Here is a 26,307-nt window from a genome sequence, read left to right as displayed (position 1 = left end):
GGATGAAATCGTGGGCAACCACATTTCTAGGGGGCTGAACATGCAATTTTCTGGCTCAGAAGAAGCTGGCCCTCTGACAGTGCAGATACTACTTTACAAGATCAGCCTTTAATTTTCTCTTTCCTTGAAAAACTGAGAAATCCTTTCAGAGATACCGTTTTCCCAACTCAAATGAGATGTGCTTTATCTATCTATAGCATTCTCTACCTTTTTACTTATACATAACATTAAAAAAAAAAAAACAAAACCCTGACAAATTCAGCCTGGAGTTCTGCTGATTTTTATTGTCAGAATGAAGTATTTTATAATGAGTCTGATCTCAGTGCAGCAAGCATATACCACTCATTCTTTGGAAATAATTACTATATTGCTCTTAAGTGGCCATTTGAGAAATGATTGCTCCATTGTACAAAACGGGCAATTCGCTTCCAATCACCAAAAGGAAATTTTGAGCAGAGCTCTTAAAAAGCAACAGTTTTGAAATATACATCGGGGAGACAGAATAGTTCACACCATAATAGGAGCCTGTACATTTTTAGCTACATGTAATTTAATACGCATTGGAAGCCATGCACAAGGTTGACTACATTACTGATGTCTCAGTTTTTCCTTCTAAACTTTGGTTCAGATAAAGTTGATGTACAAACAGGATCTCAATCGATGTGGTAGCTTCAATTCAAAGAAACCTTAAGCTTTTCTGAATAGCTACATATTGTGTATATCTGGAAGAAGCAGAAACCAGGCCAGCAAAGCATAGAGTGCTCTCTATGAGGTTCTAGAAAAGAAACGGAGAATGTTTAATATATTTGTTGATTATATAGCTCCATCCATAAAATAAATAGCTCAATTCCTCCTCCCAATCACCTATGAAGTACTACTGATGTACTCATGAGGAAACTGAGGCCCAAAGAAGTCATAAAAACAGTACACGCAAGAGCGGAGATGGATTGTATCGGTCTTTCCCTTGCCTATATTTCTTCAAAGGGCTGACTGGAAAGCTACAATAACATTTAGTTGCTTGGGGTTACATGATACCCAATTCGTCCCCATACTTATCAGGCAGTGGCCACTGGAAAACCTGAAACGATAAAGCTAAGGAATTCAGATTACTGTTCATTTGTTCACTCATTCATACATATTTAATGAATACCTTCTATATGCTAGGTATTTCCTTAAAAAGTAACTAAGCATTTAATTCTAAAACTTCCCATTATAGCTCAGAAAGGTAAATAACTGTCCCAAATTGGTAGTAAAGGACTGGGGCAAGTAAACAAACAAGGTAGTATCACAAAAGTTCATGCTATGTCCTCTACCAAGAAGAGAAGTAAACACTAAAATACCGTACAGGTTGGTAAATGTTTTGGAGGAATCCTATGGGAACTCTATGGAAGGTTCTTACTTGATCAAGGCTGTAGGTAGGGCTGGAAAAGATGGAAGGAACAAGAAGGTGGTCAGGAAAGGTTCTTAGAAGGTAACAGCTTGGCTAAGAAGCAAGAGCTAATCAGTCGAAGAAGGGAAGGGTATTTAAGACAAAGGGAACAGCGTACGGAAAAGAAAAAACAAGAGAATACAGAACATTTGGGAGATTCTCAGCATTGGAGTCCAAGAGGGTGAGCATATAACATACACACAGGAAAAAAGAAGGGATGGATAGAGCAGCAGGCTAGGAATAGATCTTAATGGGCTTTTTAGATCAAGTCAAGACAGTATCCAAAAGCTCCTAGGGAGCCGTTTCAGCAGACAACACAATCAAAGTTGTATTTGACGAGGAGGATGGTAGCATTCTGCAGGGTTTGGAAGGGAAAGGGACTGTGTGAACAAGGTCAAGATGGAGTGGAGTGGAAGGGAGGGATCAGAGAAAAATTTCAAAAAGAGAGGACAGGGCCTGGTAAAGAGAAATGGTTAACGAAAAAAAAAAAAAAAAGGAATAGGAGTAGAGATTATCCCAAAAGTCTGAAAATTGGTGAATCTGAGATTATCCTATCAATAAAAGAAATGTAAATATCCAATATAAGACAGGTTAGATGGGTTTTAGATATGTTGGTCCAAGATTTAGGGCTTTTATACTATTAGAAATAGATTTTTTGAAAATTATCTTTTACTCACTTCAAAAATAACTTTATTATATCTAGGAAATCACAAGTTTCTTGCACTAGTTATTTATATATCTAGCACATATTAAAATCAAATTGATCAAACCTGTCAGACTAGCTACTTTCAAAAGGAAAAAAAATGACAACTGTTGGCAAGGATGTGGAGAAAAGGGAATTGCTGTTGGTGGGAATGTAAACTGGTGCAGCCACTGTGGAAAGCAGTATGGGGGATCCTCAAAAGATTAAAAATAGAACTACCCTATCATCCAGCAATTCTACTTCTGGGTATTTATCTAAAGAAAATAAAAACACCAACTCAAAGAGACAGATGAGCCCCTGTGTTCACTGCAGCATTATTTACAATAGCCAAGATATGGAAGTAACCCAAGTGTCCATTAACAGATGAATGGATACAGGTGTGGTGTATTTATACACAATATTACTCAGCCATAAAGAAGAATGAAATCTTCCCATTCACGACAACATGGATGGACTTAGAGGGTATTATGCTAAGTGAAATAAGTCAGAGAGAGGAAGACAAATATATGATTTCACTTATATGTTGAATCTAAAAGAGAAAACAAAAACAGACACACAGACATAGGAAGGAAACTTGGTTACCAGAGGAGGTAGGGGTGGGGAGTTGGGCAAACAGATGAAAGGGATTAAGAGGTGCAAACCTCCAGTTATAAAATACATAAGTCATGGGGATGCAATGTACAGCATAAGGAATATAGTCAATAACATGGTAATAACTTCGTATGGTGACAGATGTAACTAGACTTATCATGGGGATAATTTTATCATGTATAAAAATATCAAACCACTATGATGTACTCCTGAAACTAATAAATGCCATAGGTCAATTATACTTCAATTAAAAAAATCAAATTATAATCTTTAAAATAAGGATTATCCATGTATCAATGCAATCATCTTGCATATAAAGCAAGCATCATTTTAGGCAGGTTGCCTTTTGTTTCTAATATCTGTTCATTTTCTCTAGGGTAGAGAGAGAAAAAGTAGAGTTTTATTGGACAAAGAAAGTAGAGTTTTAATGAAAAAGCCCTTTCTTTTACTTAGGCTTAAAAGGATACAGGTCGGAGCAGAAATAACTTTACAATCATGTGCACAATTCATTGTCTTGAGTCCATTCCTTGGTCTTTTGATTTTGAAATAAAAATTTATATGATCACTTTTCATGAAAATATATAGGTTGCCCATAAATATGTCCACAAAAAGTCTTCTAAGTCATAGCATTTCTGTTTAGGAATTGCAGTGTAAATCAAATCAGCCTTTCTCATAGAAAAAGTGTTCTAATCAGGAAGCTACGTCATAAAGGAAGGGCGAAAGTGACACTGGTATAATATTTCATTAACTATAAAAGACCTGGGTATGTATTACTTGGCAAAGTATATGTGTTCAAACAGGCCAAGTTAGTTAAGAGACCTCTGAGAGAATAATTGTGAAGATAAGAGGTGAGGCTGTGATGTTCTGAAGGCAGTTTTCCTGATACTGGAGTAAAAGAACTATATTCCCCACTCCATTGGCAGAGAAGTATCCTTGAGCAGGAACAGAGGCACTGAGATCTTATGTGTCAAAACATCTCAGGAAACAGAACAACTCTCTGGATTAAGAGAAATAGAAAAGAATTAAGTGAATATAATGTTTATACCCACTCCTTCCCTCACTACACAAATATCTCGACCATCATCAATCACATACTCACACCCTGATATAGAATGTTAATGGGAGAAAATTCTATGGGTGAACTATAGAAAGGGTTACAGAATTACTCTATAACTAAAGGCTACTCAAGTAACACTTGGCGGTGGAAATAAAAATTAATTTGATTGCTTGATGACTGGGCCAGAACACGAACACAGTTCAATACAAAGAAAGGTAAAATCATTTGTCTGTGGTAAAGGCGCCGTGCTGGGCAATATACATTAAATGGAATAGTCAACATATTAATTAAAAAGATATAGACATCATTCTGGCAAAAAGAAAATCGATGGAACCATTTACTCAGAACAAAAGACAATACAACAGACCAAACAGGATAAGCTGTCAAAAGGACAGACTAAAGTATTATGATCAATAAGGAGATAACCATGACATAGGAAATCAGTTACTGAGAGAATAAAGTTAAAGAGAAAAAAATAAAACACAAGATTATGTGCAAACTAACCGCAAGAGTAGAAACTGAAATCCTTTGAAAATTTTTAAATAGTCACTTGGAATTATTTGTGTGAATTAGGGCCTTTGGTTTATTAAGCAAAGATGTGTAAAATTTCACAGTTATTGTGGTCTGATCTGGGAAGAAGGGATACATTAAGATATATCTTTTGGCTTTATCAGAAGATAACGCTTTTAAAACAGCTTTCATACCTTCAGGGAGGGAATAAGGGGAAGACATTCTTACTGTTTAGAATATTCTCAGAAGAAATCTTAAACCAGAGGGTAAATCAATGGTAGGTGAAGCTAAAGGAAAAGTAACTACAGAAGTTTATAAAGTCCTCACCACTAGGGGTGCCTGGGTGGCTCAGTCAGTTGAGGGTCCGACTTCGGCCCAGGTCATGATCTCACAGCTCCTGGGTTCGAGACCCGCGTTGGGCTCTGTGCTGACAGCTCAGAGCCTGGAGCCTGCTTCTGCTTCTGTGTCTCCCTCTCTCTCTGCCCCTAACCTACTCGCATTCTGTCTCTGTCTCTCTCAAAAATAAATAAACATTAAAAAAAATTTATAAAGTCCTCACCACTAGACAAAGACACATCTGGTGCTTCATTAAAGCATGTTCTAAAAATTGGCACAGAAGCACAGCATGACTGAGAATTTTAACTGTCTGGACATTTGAAGGTGTTCTATTTTATAGTTAAGGGGAGTGATACGTTAAGTGCCTTACCCAATTTACATAGTTAATAGGAAAAATAATCACAACCAAGATCTGTTAGTCCAGTGCTATTTCTACTCAACTGTTTTGATCAATAAGAGCATAAAAGATGAACCATAATAAGCACTATAAAGAAGTTAAGCTAAAAAAAAAAAGACAAGACATTAGAACATCCTCACAGTATAACTGCTATAAAAAAAGAAATGGTGTTTTTAATGAACTCCTAATTGACTATAAACCTACAAAAAACCCAGAATGGGGCAAAGAGGCTAGTGAAGAATTTGGAAACTATGTACATATAAAGAATAACTAGGGAAAAAAAAGCGTATAGTTATCCTAAAATAGGAGAAGCTTTGTAGAGTGGGTGGCTGGAAGGGTTAAGTCCATGATAAGTTGATTAGGTCTTAGAAATATATGAGAGGCTATATAACATGTTGTGGTGAGCTGAATGGCGGCGCTGGTAAATTCTGATTACCAGAATTTATGAAGGACCTATTTGGAAACCTTTTTTTAGGTCTTTGCATATGTAACTAAGTTAAGAATCTTGAAATGAGGAGATCATCTAGTTTTATATAGGTAGGCCTTATATCTAGTGCAAGCGTATTTCTAAAAGATACACAGGAGGAGGCTGACAGAGAAGGCAAGGTACCCATGGAAGCACTGCAGAAAAGCAGCCATAAGCCAAAGGGGCCTGGAAGCTGGCAGAGGCATGGGAGTGCAGACCTGTCAAAAACTTGATTTTGGGGACACCTGGGTGGCTCAGTCGGTTAAGCGTCCGACTTTGGCTCAGGTCATGATCTCACGGTTCGTGAGTTCAAGCCCCGCATCAGACTCTGTGTTGGCAGCTCAGACCCTGGAGCCTGCTTCAGATTCTGTGTGTGTGTGTGTGTGTGTGTGTGTGTGTGTGTGTGTATGCCCCTCCCTGCCCGTCTCTCTCTCTCTCTCTCTCAAAAATAAATACTAAAAAACAAAAAATAAAAAACGACTTGACTTTGAACTTCAGGCTTCCAGAATTGCCAGGGAATAAGTTTCTGTTGTTTAAGCCACCAAGTTTGAGGTAATTTCCTGTAACAGCCCTATGAAACTAATACGTTAAGTAGACTAGAAATTAGATTTCTATGCAAAACAAGGTAAATGTAAACATAAAATTAATGGATTATACACAGGGGCAGATTTGGGCACACTTTAAATTACAAGCGTTTTATTACACTTCCCCAAAGTGTAATAAATCATCTTCCCACATGGATGTTAAAAGAGTAATTCCTATGTAGGATCTGGGAAAGTGACTTAATGATCTCTAAACACCTTTCCCATTTTAAGATTCTACATACAGTAGCAACTAACAGTCAATTTAAACTCAGGAACAACTTATTATTCAATATTTAACACTGATTCTGGTAATAAAATCATTGATAAGTTAAAAACTCATTATCCTGTATAAAAGCAGAATGACAAACAGAAGGGTCTTAATTCATAAATACCCTAATGATGACCTCATATTAAGACCTTCATATACATGTAAGATGTATGTGAAAATAGGACAGGTCTATGAATGTGTGGCCAAGTTTAGGTTCAACATTATTTTGGACTCAACTGGACAACAGAAATTTCCTAAAGAGGCAATTTTAAAAAGGTACACTTATCTAAGAATTATTTTGCTTTCCAAATTTAACAGATAAGTGCTTTGTGAAGATTTTGCTAATATAAAATTTGTCATTGGTTTTAAGTGGAGTCAAGTCACAACAGTAATATATCGAGATGAATAAGGAACAACACTTTTTGGAAACAAAATAATGAAAGAAGATTTTGAAAACACTCTTCCGAGGTGGTTTCATGGCCCAAGTTTTGACATGTAATAAAACATATAGAGTCAAACGGTTTATAACAAAATAACAGTTAATAACTCCCACCATCTATTAGACAATTTTGGGGAGAATAATAAAACACTGGGTTCCCCTGGCTTCTTTAGAAATTTGATGAGTTTTCACGTATTGACTAAGTGATTAAGAAGTAAAAAAGAAACAAAGAATAGCAATTAATAGCTATTACTTTTTAATAAAAAAGACTCAGCTACATATGAGAGCTTACCTGTTCTGTTTCAAAGATGTCCCGAAGGTGTTCAAGACCAAGGCTTTTCAGGAATTGGCTGATATTCATGTCAAGACCCGCAACTAAAAGAAACACATTGAAGTTTTCAGAAAGCAGTTGATCAATCTAAAGGAAGTTACAGTATTTATTGAAAGCCATGACTCTGACACCCTTGGCTGTGCAGATGATTTTATACAGCGTAAAAATAATCCAGAATACATAAATTTAATTCAGACACTTCAGGTTATCTCTGAATTTGGCAGAGAAGTAAAAGAAGAATTTATCTTATCAGTAGCATTTACATTAATCGTAATATTATAATCTAATGCTTTTAGTGAAATACTTAATAGCTGGAATTAAAAATCGAATTTACCAGTTATTGTTTCAGTTTCCACTCCTTAAACATCTTTCAGGTTTTTTTTTTTATATAATTTCAATAATAAGACTCACCAGTAGTTAAATGAAATATCATGGCTAAAAGTGGGTATACTGGAATATATGTAAGTAAGAACAAGATTGATGTCGAAAGATTTAGTCTATGAAGACAGATCTTATAAACTGGTGTGTACACGAAGACTCACAGACAGGATGTCTTTAAGATAGGTGTTCAATACTTACTAAGAGAGGTAAGTGAAATCTATTCATTTAAAAAGCCCAAAACCAAACACGCATTCACAAGTATACTCGCCTTCTCCCTCCTTCCTTTCTGCGCCCGCTGCTCCATCCCCTGTGTTGGCCGCTCCTCCTACGGCCAGTTCCGCTAAAGGGCCAGTGAGGTTATCGATGCTGCTGGCAGCAGACAGGCAGGAGGGGGTGGATGCTGGTGAGATCAGAGAGGCACTCACTACGGTGGCCTGAGGTTTAAAACAGGTAGGTAAGGCCTCCGGGGGCATGGCATCTATCAGCAAAGCTCTGATGTCGTCAGCCTAAAAAGAGTAATACAAAAAAAACAAAAAAACAAAAAAACAAAAAACAAACACACACACACACACACAAAAATACTATATTTTAAAACAGTAAGTTTTTCATTAAGGACAAAATGCATTCTGAAATTAGTCTTCGGCAAGTGCCTCATTATTGCCTATTGGTTTTTGATCATTTGTTTCCAGCCCCTGGCTCCAAAAAGTCCCAGCAGTTTCTTTTCTTTTTTTTTTTTTTTAATTTTCTCTTTTATTTTTTAAAATTTACACCCAAATTACTTAGCATATAGGGCAACAATGATTTCAGGAGTAGATTCCTTAGTGCCCCCTACCCATTTAGCCCATCCCCCCTCCCACAACCCCTCCAGTAACCCTCAGTTTGTTCTCCATATTTAAGTCCCAGCAGTTTCTACAGGTAGACCTGGAATCCCTGTATAATTTTTAAAAAAATATTTCATCTTTTGAAGATCTGATGTACAACTTGGTGACCTCAGTTAATAAAACTGTATTATATACTTGAAATATGCTGAGAATAGATCTTAAATGTTCTCGCTACATACACATCCACATATACGAGAGTTAACTATGAAAAAAAGTCTAAGAGTGTAGAATGTAGACTATGTTGACTTCTGGAATGTTTTTTAACACTACATGTGCATACAGCTGTTCATACTGATCACACAATCACACAAGTATTTAAAGGAGAAGTTCATCTTTTTTTTTTTTTTTGAGAGAGAGAGCGAGCGAGCATGCACAGGTGAGCGGTGGAGGGGCAGAGAGACAGGGGGAGAGAGAATCTTAAGCAGGCTCTATGCTGTCAGCGCAGAGCCCGACTGAGGGTTTGATTTCATGACCTGAGCTGAAATGCAGAGTTGGATGCTCAACCAACTGAGCTACCCAGATGCCCCTCATCTCTCATTTAAAAAAGAACCCGTTGGGGGCTCCTGAGTGGCTCAGTCAGTTGAGCATCCAACTTCGGCTCAGGTCATGATCTGTTTGTGGGTTTGAGCCTCATGTCGGGCTCTGTGCTGACAGCTCAGAGCCTGGAGCCTGCTTCGGATTCTGTGTCTCCCTTTCTCTCTGCCCCTTCCCCTCCCTTTGCACTCTGTCTCTCTCTCTCAAAAAATAAATAAACCTTAAAAACATTTTTTTAAAAAAAGAACCTGTTGCAGAGTGTTAATTCTGAATCTTTTCTTTAGAAGGAGTTTCTATACTTACAGTATGTTTTTGTATACTGTTTAAATAACAACGATGATTTTTATTCATTGTGCATTATTTAGTGCACACTTAATAATTTAACGTATAATTAAAATCTGGAGACTATTTTTTTAATGTTTGTTTATTTTTGAGAGAGACAGAGCATGAGTGGGGGAGGGGCAGAGAGAGGGTGAGGGAAAATTCCAAGCAGGCTCCAAGCTCTCAGCACAGAGCCCAACGCGGGGCTCTTACCCACGAATTGTGAGATCATGACCTGAGCTGAGGTCGGACGCTTCACCGACTGAGCCACCCAGGGGCCCCTCTTTAATCTGGAGACATTTTACAAGGATGCCACTTTAATTTGGCCAGCTTATTTGTTAACTTCACAGTTAGGCACAACTGCTGTGAGACTACGTAGGAGCCTCCAAAAACAGAAAGCCATTAATTCCCTCCTCCGTGTGCCGCTCTTCCCATCAAGAGGTGGCATCTATTTCCCTTCCATTAAATCTGGGTTGCCCCGCGGGTTTCTGTGACCAAGAGAACATAGAGGGAGTAATGTTTGAGGCTTTTAGTCAGGCTTTAACAGAAATGGCAGCTTCGACTTCTCTCCTAGAAGGCGTCTCCATGCTGTAAAAAAAGGTCAGGTTGGACTACTGACTCAGGAGGGGCTCCGTGGAGAGAGGCCCTGTAGGATGAACGGCCGCCCCAGACCCCACAGCTCAGCCGAGGTCCTGGCTGAAGGCAGGTGCACGTATCACTGCCTCGCTGAGCCGCCGACCCACGGAACCGTGAGGAATAATAAATCACCGTTTTACTCCACTCACTCAGTTTTGGTTAAGCTACTAAGTGTTTTGAAGTGGTCTGTTACTCAGCAATAGATGTATGAAACAGGATGTGGCTTGGAAAAGTACTTCAGGTTAAAAAATTATAAATTATTGTGCATATTAATTTACTTTTCCATCTTCGGAAAAATAATATACTGCCTAGAAGGTAATTTTTCTTGGACTCTTTCATAGTCTCAGGTAAATGATCATGAACATCAGTTGTTACTGAACAATATGCCAAATGTAAAAGGTAGAAGATATTTTACTAACGCAATTCTCTGAGGATATACGGTATGTTCTTCTAGGATTGTTTTCCCTCCCTGTTAGGCATGGCAAAAAGAGTTAAGTTAGTGTACTGCTTAGCTTGCCTTAATAGAGTTCTGAATTATATAAAAAATACACATTTAAAAAATTCAGAAGGAAGGAAATTTGTTCTTATTCTAAGTGAAATATGCACCACTAAGGTAAACCTGCTGCTGCAAATTTTTTAAAAGTATTCATTTATTTATTTAGAGAGAGAGAGGACAGCACGCACGGGGGAGGGGCAGAGAGACAGGGAGAGAGACTCCCAAGCAGGCTCTGTCTGCATTGTCAGTGCAGAGCCCTCCATGGGGACTGATCTCATGACCCTGAGATCATGGCCTGAGCTGAAATCAAGAGTCAGATGCTTAACTGACTGAGCCACCCAGGCGCCCCAGCTCTGTAACTTAAAGTCATCTCTGAAAGTATAAATTTAGTTTTTCTTTAATCAAAAAAATTTTTTTTAACATTATTTAATTTTGAGAGAGAGAGAGTAGACAGAGTGCGAGCAGGGCAGGGGGCAGAGAGACGGGGAGACACAGAATCCGAAGCAGGCTCCAGGCTCTGTGCTGTCGGCAAAGAGGCTGACACGGGGCTCGAACCCACAAACCGTGAGATCATGACCTGAGCTGAAGCTGGACAGTTAACTGACTGAGCCACCCAGGCGCCCCGAAAGTATAAATTTGAAGCAATACTAAATAACTCAGAATGAAGACTCACCGTCGCCAGATCTAAAGGTGTCTGGCCTTCCTGGTTCTTCATAGTTGGATCTGCACCATGTGCTAGGAGTAGGGCACATAACTGTGTCCTTCCTTTCTGGGCTGCTTCATGAAGAGGAGTAAACGCCCACTTGTCTGTTGCATTTACACACGTGTTGTATTTTATCAGCAATGCCGCTATGTCCACGTGCTGAGGAAAAACAAAGGATGTGAAGAGTGAAGAATGAGATTGGTGAAGCTCCATCAGGTACGCTTGTTTTATTTAACATTTCATTCCCTCTGTATCTCTATTCTCATCCTTCATAGAAGTTTCTTCTATTAAAAAAGGCCTACGTAGCCCACTCCTGTATTTTGGACTCCCGTCTTTTCTCGCCCACAGAAGCTCAATTCCGCAATCACTCCTTTACCTGGTGACTCTTCCCAGGGGCTTTTAACATTTTTTATTCAGCCTTTCAACACGGTCAGGTCTATTTTAAAAACGAACACACGAAATGCAACTATTACCTGACTCCACGCCTCCTACTAAAGGTCTAGTCTGTCAAACCTTTCAAACACGTGTTCTTACTTGCTTCTTTTATGTTCCTATTTCCCTTCTAGCCACTGCAATCTGATCTATTTATTGAAATACGCGTCTCAACGATTCTCCGTGTTCTCTCTTCAGCCTTTGGGAAAGGTAATGTAACATAACAAAATGACTTTTTACAAAACTTAGTCTGTCATGTCCAAAATGACTCGAGGGTGGGGGAAATGTCAGCAGCAGACGCGTTAACTGACAAAACGGCGTGAGGTGCTCAGATCCCGAACTATGACAGAGGAAGAATAGAAAAGAAGAGCTACATTTGAGAAACTGTGAAGGAAAAACTACTGGGTTTTAAAAAGACATTAACTACAGAGAAAGAAAGTGAGAGACAAGTCAAAGACGACTACCTCTCTTTTTGCAAAATTTGTCTAGAAGATTTAAAAAACAGAATTGGAACTGTTAACAGAAACTGAGCAGTTTAAGTGGGAATGAAACTGTAAGAAAGTTAAAGTTCACTTGGGGTAAGTAGTTTTTGAGGTAAAATATCAAAGTAATGATGTTCTGTAAATGGCCTGACACAAACGGCTGGAGCACAGATAAGGGTCTGTTTATTCACTCACTTAACGCTCTCCCACCACCTCCCCCAACAAGCACACATTGGTGAACACCTACTATGCGCCTGGCCCTGGGGGTAGGGGCCCCGGGCAAGTCTGCAAAACAAAATGTCTAGCTGATAGCTGCAGCCAGGTGATAAATGAACTCACTAAGAAAAGGGATTCAGAAAGATGATTTCAAGGGGGATAAAGCCTTGAGAGAACAACATTTGGGGAAAGGAGAGTGGGCGAAGGGTCCCCAGAGGAGACAAAAGAGGCACTGAGGACGAAAGAACTATAAAGAGGCAGGACTGCGCAAGGCAACGTAGGAGAAAGTTTCAAGGAGAGCAGTTTCTCTCAAATAGTTAAGTTCTACATAGCATAAAGTTTGTTTCTTCCCAAAAGTCCTCATAAAATAAGCTTCAGATAAGCAATTATGCAACAGTAATATTGATTCAATGATTGGGCTTTGAGAATAATAAAAATAACCTTATTCTTATAAACATATTTAGGGATGCTTAGTTTGGTTACCTACCACTAAAGAATGCATTTTTGAAACCCATTTCAACTCCAATATTCTATAATTCTGTGCAATTGGCACATTTGTGTTCTTTATGGATACATTTCCTGGCATAACTTGATCACTTTTAATAATTAACTCAGAAGCACATTATCTGTTGAGACTAAAATTCTGACTCATGCTGCAGTATATTCAATTATCAGAAACTTTCGTGAGAATGAGAAGAGATGGGGAAGGTAGAAACAGAAATATCCCAAGATGAGATTTAGGCCACCCTTCTTCATATTTTCTGTATGACAGCCTTTTGCTCTCCTGAAGACACTCACCTCAAAAAGAACAGACACTTTTTCTGAGGTAATATTAAAGCTTTTTAAAGATAATACAAGTACTTATTATTTCAGGAAAATAGTTTCAGAAAATAAAGAGAAGAAAATTTATTAGGAAAATACAAATGAAATAACATTTTTATTAAAAAAAATTTTTTTTAATGTTTATTTTTGAGAGAGAGACAGCGTGAGCAAGGGAGGGGAAGACAAAGAGGGAGGCACAGAATCTGAAGCAGGCTCCAGGCTCCGAGCTGTCAGCATAGAGCCCGACACAGGGCTCGAACTCCTGAACCGTGAGATCATGACATGAGCTGAAGTCGGACACTTAACTGACTGAGCCACCCAGGTGCCCCAGACCAAATAACTTCTAAGGACACTATTGCATTTGCTCTGAGAGTACAAGAAACAAAATAGGAGTAAAGGAACATCATGACACTAGGGCGTCTGAGAACAAGCTATGTTTTGTGATCCTTTTGGGATTAGGAATGATACATCATCATTATAAAACTGATTCTAACACAAAAGATAAAAATAGGTACCAACTGTGGTATTATCCAAATTACTTAAAACAAAACAAAACAAAACAAAACAAAACAAAACAAAACAATGGGGCACCTGGGTGGCTCAGTCGGTTGAGCATCCGACTTCAGCTCAGGTCATGATCTCATGGTTCGTGAGTTCGAGCCCTGCATCGGGCTCTATGTTGACAGATCGGAGCCTGGAGCCTGCTTCAGATTCTGTGTCTCCCTCTCTCTCTGCCCCTCCCTGCTTGTGCTCTGTTTCTCTGTCTCTCTTTCTCTCAAAAATAATAAATATTTAAAAATTTTTTAAAAAAAGTTTAAAACAAAACAAAAACCCCCCAAAACGTATCTCCCTTATTCAAAGGACGTATGTTGAAAAGGGATAGCTTTTTGTTCAGTTAACCCAAATCATGGAATAACTTCAAGCTTCTCTCCAGTAAGGTTATACGGCATTCAAACAATGCTTCTGATGATTCATTTTATTCTACTCCCATGTGTACTGGCAGGGTGATATAATTTGGTAGACTAATTCGCACAGGCTTCCAAAATTAGACAGTCCCAGGAAAACTACGTGTGTGTGCAAAATGAATTGTATACAAGTATATGGTATTTATTATTCAACTTTCTTTATATTGAATATGTAGTTTATGCTTGGAGAAACCAATTGCATGCTTGTTAAATGTGCTGACAGACATGTGAAAGGGCAATAAACAGGAAGGAGTATATTACTACCAAAGTAGATGAAAAACACAATTCTTAAGTCTTCTAAATAGCTACACCACTGGGACAAAAATAGTAACTGAAATTTAAGGCTGACAAATGCAATAAATAAGCTGCAGCTTAGTTCTATACCATTTATAAGAACAATGTACTGAACTAGAAGGTCTAGAAAAGGAACTGAACTCTGCTGGAATGTTTCCAGAAGAAAGAGCCAATTAAACATAGCTTCAGAATCCAGCTGAAATGCAGAATGCTTTAAATGACAGATACTATGTAAATACTGTGAGGGCCTTAATTTAATTTTAGAAAGCTGGAAAGTAGGGAGAAGAGAAACATACTTGGGCTCCAGTTAGAACCATTTAATTGTATGAATGTCATGAAATCCACCCAATATTATACACTTTGGACAAAGCACTGAAAAATGAAAAAGTCAGCAAGTTGATTTATGAGATAATAGAAAATCACATGCTTCACGGTAAATAAATATTGAGGTCTTACATTTGTTAATAGAAAAATGAACTGTCTCGTGTAAATGTATATTAAAAATATAAGGCATTATAATACAAAACACTGAACAAGATAATGTATATTACCACTAATATAAACTCTCATGAAATCTACACCTTTTATTTAAACTTCTTAAACTATGTGTTTCTCTGTTTAGAAAAACCGAGCTGGCAAAGTTCTTTCTGTATAAAATGGTTAAAGATATACAGACAGCAGTCTCAGCTCTCTAGAGGAAAAAAGGTAAAATACAAGTCAAAGAATAATTACCAATAAAAAAACAGCTTAAGTAGCTTTATGTAATTTCGCAGACACCTCACATGATTATTTTATCCCCAGGCTACCAGTCATTATCTCCTACTGAAGCCAGTTAGTCTGCGTCTATTTCATGCAGATACTGAGCTGGTCAAGCACACACATTACTCCTAGGGCTGTGCAACGTAAAAGTGACATACAGCCCGTATTCTAACCAGTAGGATGGCTGTGGGGAGTGACTTATTTTATAATAATAGTTATTATCCCAGATTTTATAGTGCCTTAGGCTAGAGAATGCACTTTCCACATTCAGGGTCTCATCTAATTATCACAACAACCCTGTAAAGAAGATTTCAGCATCTGAGTTCTACTAACGGGAAAACTGAAGATAAGAAAGATTAAGGCACTTCCTGAAGATGATTGGGTTACTGAGTCAAAGCCTAAAGACTAGATCCCAGATGTTTAGATCCTGAGTTCAGGTCCTTCCATTACACACAGCTGCCTGCAAGGTCTTGCTGGACTAAAACTCAAGAGTCATTTCTTGAAGAGCTGAAAATGGCAAAGTGTATAGTATCAGGGAGAAGCCATGTCAGCAGGGATTACTGGGTAACACTATACCCCAAACTACTCTGCGAATAGCTTTATTTTTAACTTAGAAGTTTCTATTTCATAGGAAGCACCGCAAAAATCTCCACAAAACTGTTATTTCAGGGCAGGGCAGGGCACACAGCCAGGACAGCTCAGGCATCACTGGGATGAATACAATATAACTAGTGTTTTGCCACTTTAATGTGGACCAGAGCCCTACGATTTCATTAAAATATCCAGCCAAGGCTCATTGTAACATGAATAAAAAGGGACTTTTGAAAGATAACAGATTTGTATACCCAGATAATAAAAATATAATTCTATCTGCCTTTTAGTTAAAAGACAGGGTAGCTTTGAAAATTTTTAGATTGTGTTTCACATTGGTCCTCGTTTTAAATGTACTAATTGAGATTGAGATAAATACTGATTTGATATGGTTATTAACAATAGATAATACGGTATACCAATTGCATTAGATAAAATAATTTTGTAGAGCAGAGATTCTCAGTGGCGGGGATAATCTGACCTACTGCCAACTGGAACCACTGTGTATCATGAGGGATGCTACTGGGACGTTTGTATATGCCAAAACCCTGGCAAAAAAGAAAGGTCAAGAAACCACAGGGCTAAAGTTTTTAGTGAATAACAACGCATGGTCATGAACTCACAGATATTTGATTTTTGAATTCGTAAGTTGAATACCAGAAGGACTTTTAATGACTCAAAAACTCCACCTCCACAAGGAGGTAAAAATACCTACCATAAACACATTATCTAGCCTGTTAACATTCTTCAGTAGGATGGGACAAACCAGGTTGACCAAAACCTCTACCCACATGCTCTTTACACAGCCTGGAGAATTTTCTGTTCATTTTTACTTTGAAAAATTACCTTCATTTACACAGAGCTTAGCAGCAGGGATGTGGTAACACACAGGATAACACGAGATGAGAGAATGAAACACAAAAATGTCCACTATTTGTCTCCCACGGAGTTAGAAGGAGAGAGCAGATGGATGACGGTGAAGTAAGTTCATGAAATGGCACAGGGGGCCTCTGGTATGGGCCCTGATTGCATTACACCTCCCCTCGGCTGATGGAAGATGCTTCGAGGGAACGTGAAAGAAGACAAGACTGACCTGCACACTGCACTACTCGTTAACCACAAGACAGATCACGAGACGTTTTGATTCTCTCCTCACGCTAGTCACCACATGATACACGTGTAAGTAACATCTCAACACCTTTCTGATCAGAGAAAAGGTAAAATACTTGACTTTTCAAGGAAGTTTTACGTTCTCTGCTCTCTGTGACAGCTGTGAAGACTGTGACAGTGGAAGACTGAAGGGACAGAGCTCAGCCACAGCCACAATGTGTAAAATACACTGAAAAGCACACAGACCCACAGGTTTTACCTGGTTGGGGCAATTACTCCTTCTACTGCCACAGTAGACTTACTCCAAAGACTCCGCTTTAAGTTCTACTGGACCCATCAGTTTGATAAACTCTTAACTGAAGCTTTATCAAACAGATTAGTGGAACACAGTATGGAGAGAAGGATCATGCTAAGAAGTGAATGTTAATCTCCAAACAATACGTATTTGTGGTTCTAACACAGAGGTAAAGAAATTCTACATAACTGTGTAAGCAGATGGTAGCGGTAAATATTTAGCGTTTCTGGTCTTCAGGAGAAACGTATGCTGTGCAGTGAAACTGGGCATCTTATATGAAGGAAGGTTAAAATTCTAATAAATGTCATTAAAGATAATCATCTTTGCACAGATTACTGCAGTTCCAAGAGGATTTCAGTACTAATAATACATGCAGTAAATATGGTAACTTTCGATGAATTTATGTGACATTTGGAAGGATAATTTTCTTTCCTGTTTGTCCAACTCAAAACTAGACTGTTTGCTTTTCTTTTTTTTTTAATTTTTTTTTAATTTTTTTTTTTATTATTTAAAAAAAATTTTTTTTTTCAACATTTATTTATTTTTGGGACAGAGAGAGACAGAGCATGAATGGCGGGGGAGCAGAGAGAGAGGGAGACACAGAATCGGAAACAGGCTCCAGGCTCTGAGCCATCAGCCCAGAGCCCGACGCGGGGCTCGAACTCACGGACTGTGAGATCGTGACCTGGCTGAAGTCGGACGCTTAACCGACTGCGCCACCCAGGCGCCCCGACTGTTTGCTTTTCTTAAGAGTATTCCCACTCAGACTGTCATCTCTCTGAAATACAGATTTTTGCAGAGGGGATATGAGAAGATGAGGACACTCCTTATGGAGGGCAAGGGGGAAAGACAGTAAGAGAATATGGAAATCACAATGATTAGGTTTTACTTAATAGCTTGTTAGGCTTTTGCAAATCCAGAAACCGTCCTCATCAATAGTGATCGGGCATCTGTGGGTTTTTATAATCAAATAGGGATTTAGTGGATGAACAGATAAGCACATGAACATTCATCCTGCAGGATTATTCCTGTGTGATTCAGGCCTGAGTGGGCCTGGGTGACTTCCAGGCAGTCAGTTTCAACAGACATCATCAACACACTGCAAGACACTCCCCTTCCTCGTCCTCTTTCAGCTGATGATTACCGTTCCAGTGCTTAGAGAATGGCTCTGGACTCTCACTGTGGGGCTTTAGCTAGTCAATCAAATTCTACGAAACCGTATGTACCAAGAGCTGAACCATTTACCTGAATATTTTTAAGATGCGGACGATAAACAAAAGCAAGCATGATTTCTATGCCTGCAAATAAAAAGCCTCCTGGGTCTTACGGTTTCTAAAAGCTCTATCATCTGTAACAATAAATATTAAATGAGCAGCCATTACACACCTGTTACTGCGCTAGACAATGTGAGGAGAACAGGGAGCTGTAAAGAGCACAGCCCTTGACCAAAAAGGTAGTTAAGCTTAACTGGGAAGGCTAGAAACGCGCTGAACAGGAAGACTAAGATTGTCCTAAATTATGTTGTTGGTTAGATATCTACTTACTTCATGCACAGTATGCATTTGATAGAATAGTAAATGTCAGTGAAGTTTTCTAGACTTGAAATGTAGCATGCTCACCCCATAGGATGCTGCGTTATGAAGAGGAATTAAACCACCTTTGTCTTGGGCATTAACATCTGCTCCGTGCTCCAGAAGATATTCAGCTACCTCCAGGTTATTGTAGCCTGCTATTAGAGTGGAAGAGGCGAACATGTCAGATTAAAGAACTATATATTTCTATCTATGTATACAAATCACAAGGGCTGGAAAACGTGACGATTTTAATACTTTTTGCTCATCTGAGCAGCTGATACTACTCTCACGTGACTAAGAGCCTTTATGATAAGGCGTCATACAAAATGAAGCCAATCAAAAGCATTTCACTATTTCTGTCCAGCGTCTCCCTCATCTTCTGGTGAGCTGTATCAGGTATCTGAGCAAGCACCGTGAGCCTCAGGGGGGCTGGGGGCGCTCACCCGCCAGGTGCAGAGGGGTGGAGTTTCTGCCCTGGGTGTCCCTGCAGTTGATGTTCTCTGGCGTGCAGAGCTTCTGCACTCTCGCCAGGCAGCCTTTCTTGGCAGCATCCAGTAAGGCGGCATCTCCCCTCAGCAGGTCCTGGATGTCCGTGTCTCCCTCTTTTACCAAATCTAATGGTGTGTTTCCATCTCTGTTCTTTTTGGTTGGGTCTGCTCCATGCTGAAACAACAACGAGACAAAACCAAATGGGGTTTGTATTTTCTATAGTACCTTTCTTAAGGTCTTTTTAATTTTTAACTTCACCTTCATTCACCCAAAGAAAGGTATCTATATCCTGTATGCATTTTGAAAACCAGAGGCAACACCCGCCTTTTCTTTGTAAATTCCCTGCTCAGCAATATGGTGGATCAGCTTTGTAACTACTTCTCAGTGGAAAGTCTAAGTCTTAGGATCAGTGGTGACAGTGAAATGGGGAAGGGGCTGGGCACCTTTTCTGTGTCAAGTCATATACTTTCCCAGACACCACGCTGTCTCCGGAAACCCCTTTTCCTTTTAAGAGCAGCCTGGATATTACTTTTTGACCAGACTTCAATGACATAAAGATATTTAGTGTGTATAATGGGAAGGAGGTAAGAAGAGGAAGATACACCAGTGGAAAAAGTACTTGATTCTAAATGCAATCAATACCAAAGTCTGCTAATTTTTTACTGTTTTCATTTTAAGTCTTAACACCTCATGTGAAATTAGGTGTAGATGTATTAACAATGGATTTGATTTTAAAAGTTGAATCATCTACACCTACAACATGAAACGAATAAAAGTCAAGGACCTTTATTATGGGCTTGACAGACTGCTACCGGCCCACTGGAGAAATTCAGAATAAACCAAACTAGACAGTGAATTCACAGTGACCTGGAAGTTCTTTGTTTGTTTGTTTTTCCTGGAAGTTATTTCTTACCACCTAGTGAAGGTAAAAATGAGTATCAAATACATTATTGTCCTTAAGACTCATAAAAACATATTTAAAGGCATAAAGGTGGTGGGGACAAGAATTCTATTTATGTTTAACCAGCATAAGCTTTAAAAAAAAAAAAGAAAACTACACAAATATATGTCTGATCACTTCTCACATCTTTTAATCCACAAAATTATGTTAGTTTCATATAACTATTAGTTCCTACTATCTCGTTGCTTTCCCCCAAATTTATATGAATAACTTTGTTTAACGATTACTTTGTATTTTAATAAAAATCTAATATCAAAGTTCTTATAAGACATGTATGTTTAATGTTTGATAATGAGCAATGAGTTTTGTTAATAATAATACAGCTACTAAGAAAAAAAAATCAAAGTTGTTGAAAAACTTGTTTCTCCTTCTACCATGTTTTCTGATATTAATACCACAAGTATAAGCAATGCAAACAAATGCCAACTCTTTCCAAGACCTACCTTGATGAGTTGTGATGAAATGAACTCATCAGATCAGCTCAGAAAGATACTTCAGACACTATTCAAAGCTATGCAAGTATCATGTTATCACACTCAAACACGCCCCTAAAATAGAAAATGTAAGCAATCTCTACAGCACTTAATGTACTTAATAATTCACTGTGATGTAATTTTCCATACTAACCGAAAAGCCAATGCAATTACTTTATATTTTATAATTTTAAAAATTACATACTTTTAAAAGGAGCTTGCAGATTTCATATTTTCCTTTAGCTGCTGCTTCATGCAGAGGGGTAAACTTCCATAAGTCCGCCACATTGACAGAAGCCCCATGCCTTACTAAAAGTTCCGCTACCTCATAGTGTCCATATGAACAGGCATTATGAAGGGGCACCAAGCCACTAAACAAAAGAAAATTATTTTTAAGACATGTAACAGATCTTTGTGTTAAGATGATACTTATAATAAAAATGATGTTAATTCTTCTTTGGCAGTGACTATGATGAGCACTCACTTAAAAAGAAAGAATTCTCCCTGGGTCTTGAAGATACAGTCACCCATTTCCAAGTAAGGATTAATAATTTCAAAAACACCCCTTTCAACACAAGGATTTCCCCTAGCCTCTTGGTGATGGGACAGAAATTTCACAGCAATCCTATGCTTAGAACACATACAGACAGACCCAGAGAAAAGGTTCCATCACAATATTTTTAATTAAAAAATTTTTTTTTAAGTTTATTTATTCATTTTGAGAGAGAGAATGCAAGCAGGGGAGGGGCGGGGAGACAGAATTCCAATCAGGCTCCACCTTGCCAGCAGAGAGCCTGATATGGGGCTCAAACCCACAAACTGCGAGATTCATGACCTGAGTGGAAATCAAGAGTCGGATGTTTAACCGACTGCGCCACCCAGGCGTCCCTCCATCACAATATTTTTAATTCAGGTTTCATCCTGGTGATAGGGAGAGCAACACTACAAAGTGATTTCAGGAATAATTAACCAATAATCTGGTTTCATCCACTCAGATTTTCTTCCATTTGGGTTTTCCTAATGAAAATGGTATGCCTACTTATAAAATAGACAAAAAAATTTAACTAATTTACTCAGTCAAGTTCTACCTTCTGTCTTTCATTTTTATTTCTGAAATCCTAGTAATTCAGCAGTGGCTTCAATGCACAGATTTAATATTTACATGTTAAGCAATGAAAAGTCAAAATCCAAGTGCTCCAGGAACTGTAGTATTTGGTGAGGAAAATAATGACACCAACCATAAACTCTAGTTGCATGAGAAATCTAGCCACCTCAGCTCATGAACAAACTATTCTAAGACAACTCCAAGCTCTGGTTAGAAGGCAGCTGGCATTCTAAAAGGATAGAAAGCCATTCCTATAAACAGGGTGCAATAAAAGGATAAGCTTAAGTTGCACTTAAAATATAACAAAAACAAGCTACCAAATGTTTTTTCTTATTTAGAGATCAGTACTTTTGTTTTTAATATTTTGAGATAAAAAATATTAAGTGCTGGGGCACCTGGGTGGCTTGGTCGGTTAAGCGTCTGACTTTGGCTCAGGTTATGATCTCTCGGTAAGTTCGAGCCCCGCGTCGGGCTCTGGCTGACAGCTCAGAGCCTGGGGCCTGCTTTGGATTCTGTGTCTCCCCCCTCTCTACCCTCCCCCTCCCCCACTCATACTCTGTCACTCTCAAAAATAAAAAATAAAATAAATAAACATTAAAAATACTAAGTGCTAACTACAATGGGCAGTAGAAATAAATGTTGGTTGCTCTCCAGTGGACTACAAAACTTCAAGTCTGATGTATCCCTTTTAAAAGATAAATGCATAATGGTTAATTAAAGTCTGAATTGTGTGGTTTAATTCTACAGTACTCTGATATGTAATTGCACAGAAAAGTGCTTGCTTATTTCTATTTTGAGATGATATGAAATTAACTCAGAATATGGAAGCTCATTTCAGTTAAAACTTCCTTCTTGCATCACTAAATAGCTGCCATGGCTGCTTTAAACTCTGACTAGATAAATTAAAATAATTTAGTAAACTAACATAAAAATACAGAATATCTGAGTTGGTAAAAATAAAATTATGTGTCTATTAATAGCAATGACGTTGGGATGGATGGCTTCTTTTGGAAAGAGATTATACATTTTTAATAGCAAAAAAAAGGACACAATAAACTGTAAACTATATAAACATATTCATACATTGCAGTAAAATACTATGATAGGCATTAAAAAGATGAGATGAACAATTAAGTACTGATATGGAAAGCCATTCAAGACCTATTTCTGGGTGAAAGAGCAAATTACAAGGCAGGCTGCATGGAATGGCATCCGCATTTATGTTAAAAATGAGGCCGACCCCCCACAGCAGCATTCCCACTGCTTTTAAAAAGTCTGGAGGATTACAACAAAATTTTTATCTAGAAGGTGGGGTGACAGGAATTTTCGTTTTCTATACTGTATGTTTCTATTAATGCTTTAGGTTTTAAAAAAACATGCATGACTTTTTTAACAGGGAAAAGAATCTGAGACTTCAACCACATTTTAACAATTTTTAAGTCCCAAACAGCTCATTCTAGCACCTACCCTTTGTCTTTGGCGTGGACATCGGCCCCGTGGTGTAGGAGGTACTCCACAACAGACACACGATTGTAGCCTGCTGCAAAGTGTAGAGGTGTAGAATGCCGACCCTCCAAATCTCTGCAATTCACATTTTGAGGGCTGCAAAGTTGCTTTAGTGACACACACACACAAAGGACATTAATATTTATTCATAGGTTTTGCTCCAAAATACCACAGGCATCTTAGATAAACTGTAATTTTCTAATGAATATTTATTTCCAAAGATTAGATCACGCAAGTGATGTTTAAAAATCAACACTATGCCTGGCTTCACAGTGTCTACAAATGTTCTTACTGTTTACAGAGCAATTTAATCTTTTTTTTTCATCATTTCCTGGCCAAAATCCTAATCGAAAAGAAAAACCCGGCATAAAGCAAGGCTTTCCAAGGCAAATGATGCCTTCATTTTTCATCCTCACAGGGTGTTTCTCCCTGAGACTGACCGCCACAGCGTGTCTACGGTCCTGCACGAGGTCGGCCACTCCTTCCTCAAGCAAGACCGACCCTGCTTGACTGCAGAACCACCCAGAGCTCCTGGCTCTGCGGACATGGCAAGCAGAAAGCCTCCAGAAAAAAAAATTCTGCCTGGGCCACCCACTTGGCCCCCTGACCCACTACAGCAAAGCCAGGCAGTCACCAGGGCTTGAGCTGATCTTTGGGACATGTCCGTCTGACTCATAGAGTCAGACTGATTTCAGTCATGCTCTAGTGTTTCGCCTTCCCTTTCGTCTCCTTCCGAATGCTACTGTCTCAGCACAAGCTCCATTCTGTCTGCTTACACGGCAGTGGGAAGCAAAGAAAGGCCGGCAGGCTGTGCCACTGGTGGTGATAGATGAATTATAATTACAGTATGTGAATAATAATCCACAGTTTATTTAGAATCTCATGTTCTTTCAGTGAGAGAATTACTGTCCGTGAAGGGGCTCATCATCTCCATCTCACAGATAAATACACCAAGGTTCAGAGAGGCTAAGTAGCTTGTCCTTTTTCATAGAGCTGGCAAGGCAAAGGTACAATGAAGACTCAGACCCGGTTTTCCTGATTTGTGGATCTCTTGATCTTTCTGCTCGATCCCTGCTTACTCTCTTAATTGCCCTCGTTCAGGGAAGTGATGTGAAGAAAGGTAATAGAAGAACAGTCAAAAAAGCCGAGACAACAGTGACATTTTCTAGGCTACAAGGTATGACGGCAGGACTTTCCAGGCATTTGACAATCTTGCTGCCACTCCTGCCACTGTAATGAGCTACGATTATATAAAAACTAGGACCTTGGAAGGCATCTGTTTCTACGGATTTACTGACGAGGCGCCTTCAACGTTGGTAGAGTAGAAACAGGGCTTTTCAGGTGGTACAATGCTTACATGACAGAAGGAAGTCTGGGCCATAAGGGAGAGCCTACGATCTCATCAGCTCTATGTGGAAAAGCCCCAGACTCTAAACTCCGAAGAGCCACTGTCATCTGGCCAGGTCATACGTCTTATCCTTTCACGACAAGTGAATCTGTGGCTACATTAATACATATACTATAGAATCAAAAAACAGAATAAACACATAAAGTAAAAAGAAAGGATACAAACATTGGTAGCAAACACCTTCTACTGGTGTCCTACGTGATGAAAGCTGCTTGATGCTGCTGCTGGTGGCTCTTTAGGCTCTTATACTCTAAATTCACTTTTTTTCCATGCAGAGAATATTGGCAAAACAGGGATGAGGTAGGGAATAAAACACAACTCATTTAGCCAGGTCCCCAAAATAAAAGCTCATTTTGCTTATTAAATATTTGATTTCTAATATTTGGAAGTTCTTCATTCTCTGTTCCATTTCACTTTCTTTTGAGTGCCAAAGAATTTCACATCTTTCTCACCTGGTCTCCATAGTTTCAGTTAAGCTGTGTGCTTTACTCAGCAGACAGCCTTGCCTCTAATTCCTAATTTTAAAAAATACTTTCTGAAGCCTATAGGGAAAGCAACCTACCACACTTAATTCTCAGTCTGTCCTTTGCTTTTTTTCTTCCACTTCCATTCCATTCATAAAAAAATTATTTGGCCTTTACTGTGAATGGATTGTTTCAGAAACCTGAAAGCTGTGGTATATTTGCCTATCAGTACATACAGAACACATGGAATTAAAAACTACATATTTGGGAAATACTAAACGATGAATTTAATGATAATGGGCACATGTAGTAAGTCTGGAGCCCAGATTATCAATGCTGTGATGCAGAAAAGGAGTCCTGATCACTTTTCTATTTAAAGATTTTTTTTTTAAGTTTATTTATTTTGAGAGACAGAAAGAAAGAGAGTGCAAGAGGCAGTGTGTGTGCACGCACGAGCAGGGGAGGGGTAGAAAGAGAGGGAAAGAATCCCAAGCAGGCTCAGGCTCTGTGCTGTCAGCACAGAGACCGACACAGGGCTCGATCCCAGGAACCATGAGATCATGACCCAAGCTGAAACCCAGAGTCAGACGTTTAACTGACTGAGTAACCCAGGTGCCCCCAAAGATTTTCTGTTATTAGGATACATTTCAAATGACAAGAAGTATGTAATTTTAATTATGAAAATAAAAAGTATATAATTTTAGATCTAAGAGAACTTTAAGATTTCTCCCCAGTGGCTATTACAAATGAAATTTACTATTTTTTCTTTAAATAACTTAGATGTTCTTGTAAGATGGAAGAGATGTTAGAAATGGCCACATACTGAAACAAAAATAAAATTTCTGCACATTTATTGTCATTTTCAACCAGAAAGAATGCTAAAGGTAGTTTGCTAAAAATCACAAAAATAGAGTTTGCTTAATAAGTGACAAACTTTAGTTTGTAAAAAATAATGTTACGACTATCAGTCCCAATTTCACATTAGCCTTTCTTTAAAAGAAAGAAAGGAAGGAAGGAAGGAAGGAAGGAAGGAAGGAAGGAAGGAAGGAAGAAAGAAAGAAAGAAAGAAAGACAAACGAAACCACAAGACCAACCCCCAAACAAGAACAAAATGCCACCTCTTTCTATCACCCCTGCATGAGTGGTTACAGATAGGAAGTGTATTTATTTATTTAACGTTTATTCATGTTTGAAAGACAGAGAGAGAAAGAGCACAAGCAGGGGTGGGGCGGAGAGAGAGGGGGACACAGAATCCGAAGCAGGCTCCAGGCCCTGAGCTGTCAGCACAGAGCCTGACG

The 26,307-nt window shown here is 38.7% G+C and overlaps 1 protein-coding gene across 2 annotated transcripts in view; it reads right to left on the bottom strand.

The window, feature by feature from the left end:
• Positions 1–26,307, bottom strand: part of TNKS (tankyrase) — a 215,720-nt gene that overhangs the window by 23,996 nt on the left and 165,417 nt on the right. Inside the window, exons 14-20 of one of the 2 annotated variants that reach the window (XM_043560611.1) lie at positions 23,099–23,244; positions 20,732–20,897; positions 19,047–19,266; positions 18,649–18,758; positions 11,034–11,222; positions 7,761–7,998; positions 7,073–7,155 (exon numbers count right to left, since the gene is read on the bottom strand). In XM_043560611.1, coding sequence (XP_043416546.1) covers positions 7,073–7,155; positions 7,761–7,998; positions 11,034–11,222; positions 18,649–18,758; positions 19,047–19,266; positions 20,732–20,897; positions 23,099–23,244 — 1,152 coding nt within the window. The remainder of the gene's footprint in view (positions 1–7,072; positions 7,156–7,760; positions 7,999–11,033; positions 11,223–18,648; positions 18,759–19,046; positions 19,267–20,731; positions 20,898–23,098; positions 23,245–26,307) is intronic. The other variant, XM_043560620.1, reaches the window with a different exon arrangement.

Source organism: Prionailurus bengalensis, chromosome B1, assembly GCF_016509475.1.
Source record: "Prionailurus bengalensis isolate Pbe53 chromosome B1, Fcat_Pben_1.1_paternal_pri, whole genome shotgun sequence".
Lineage (NCBI taxonomy): Eukaryota > Metazoa > Chordata > Mammalia > Carnivora > Felidae > Prionailurus > Prionailurus bengalensis.
Note: the sequence above shows the minus strand (reverse complement) of the source record. Positions and strands in the feature narration are given on the sequence as shown.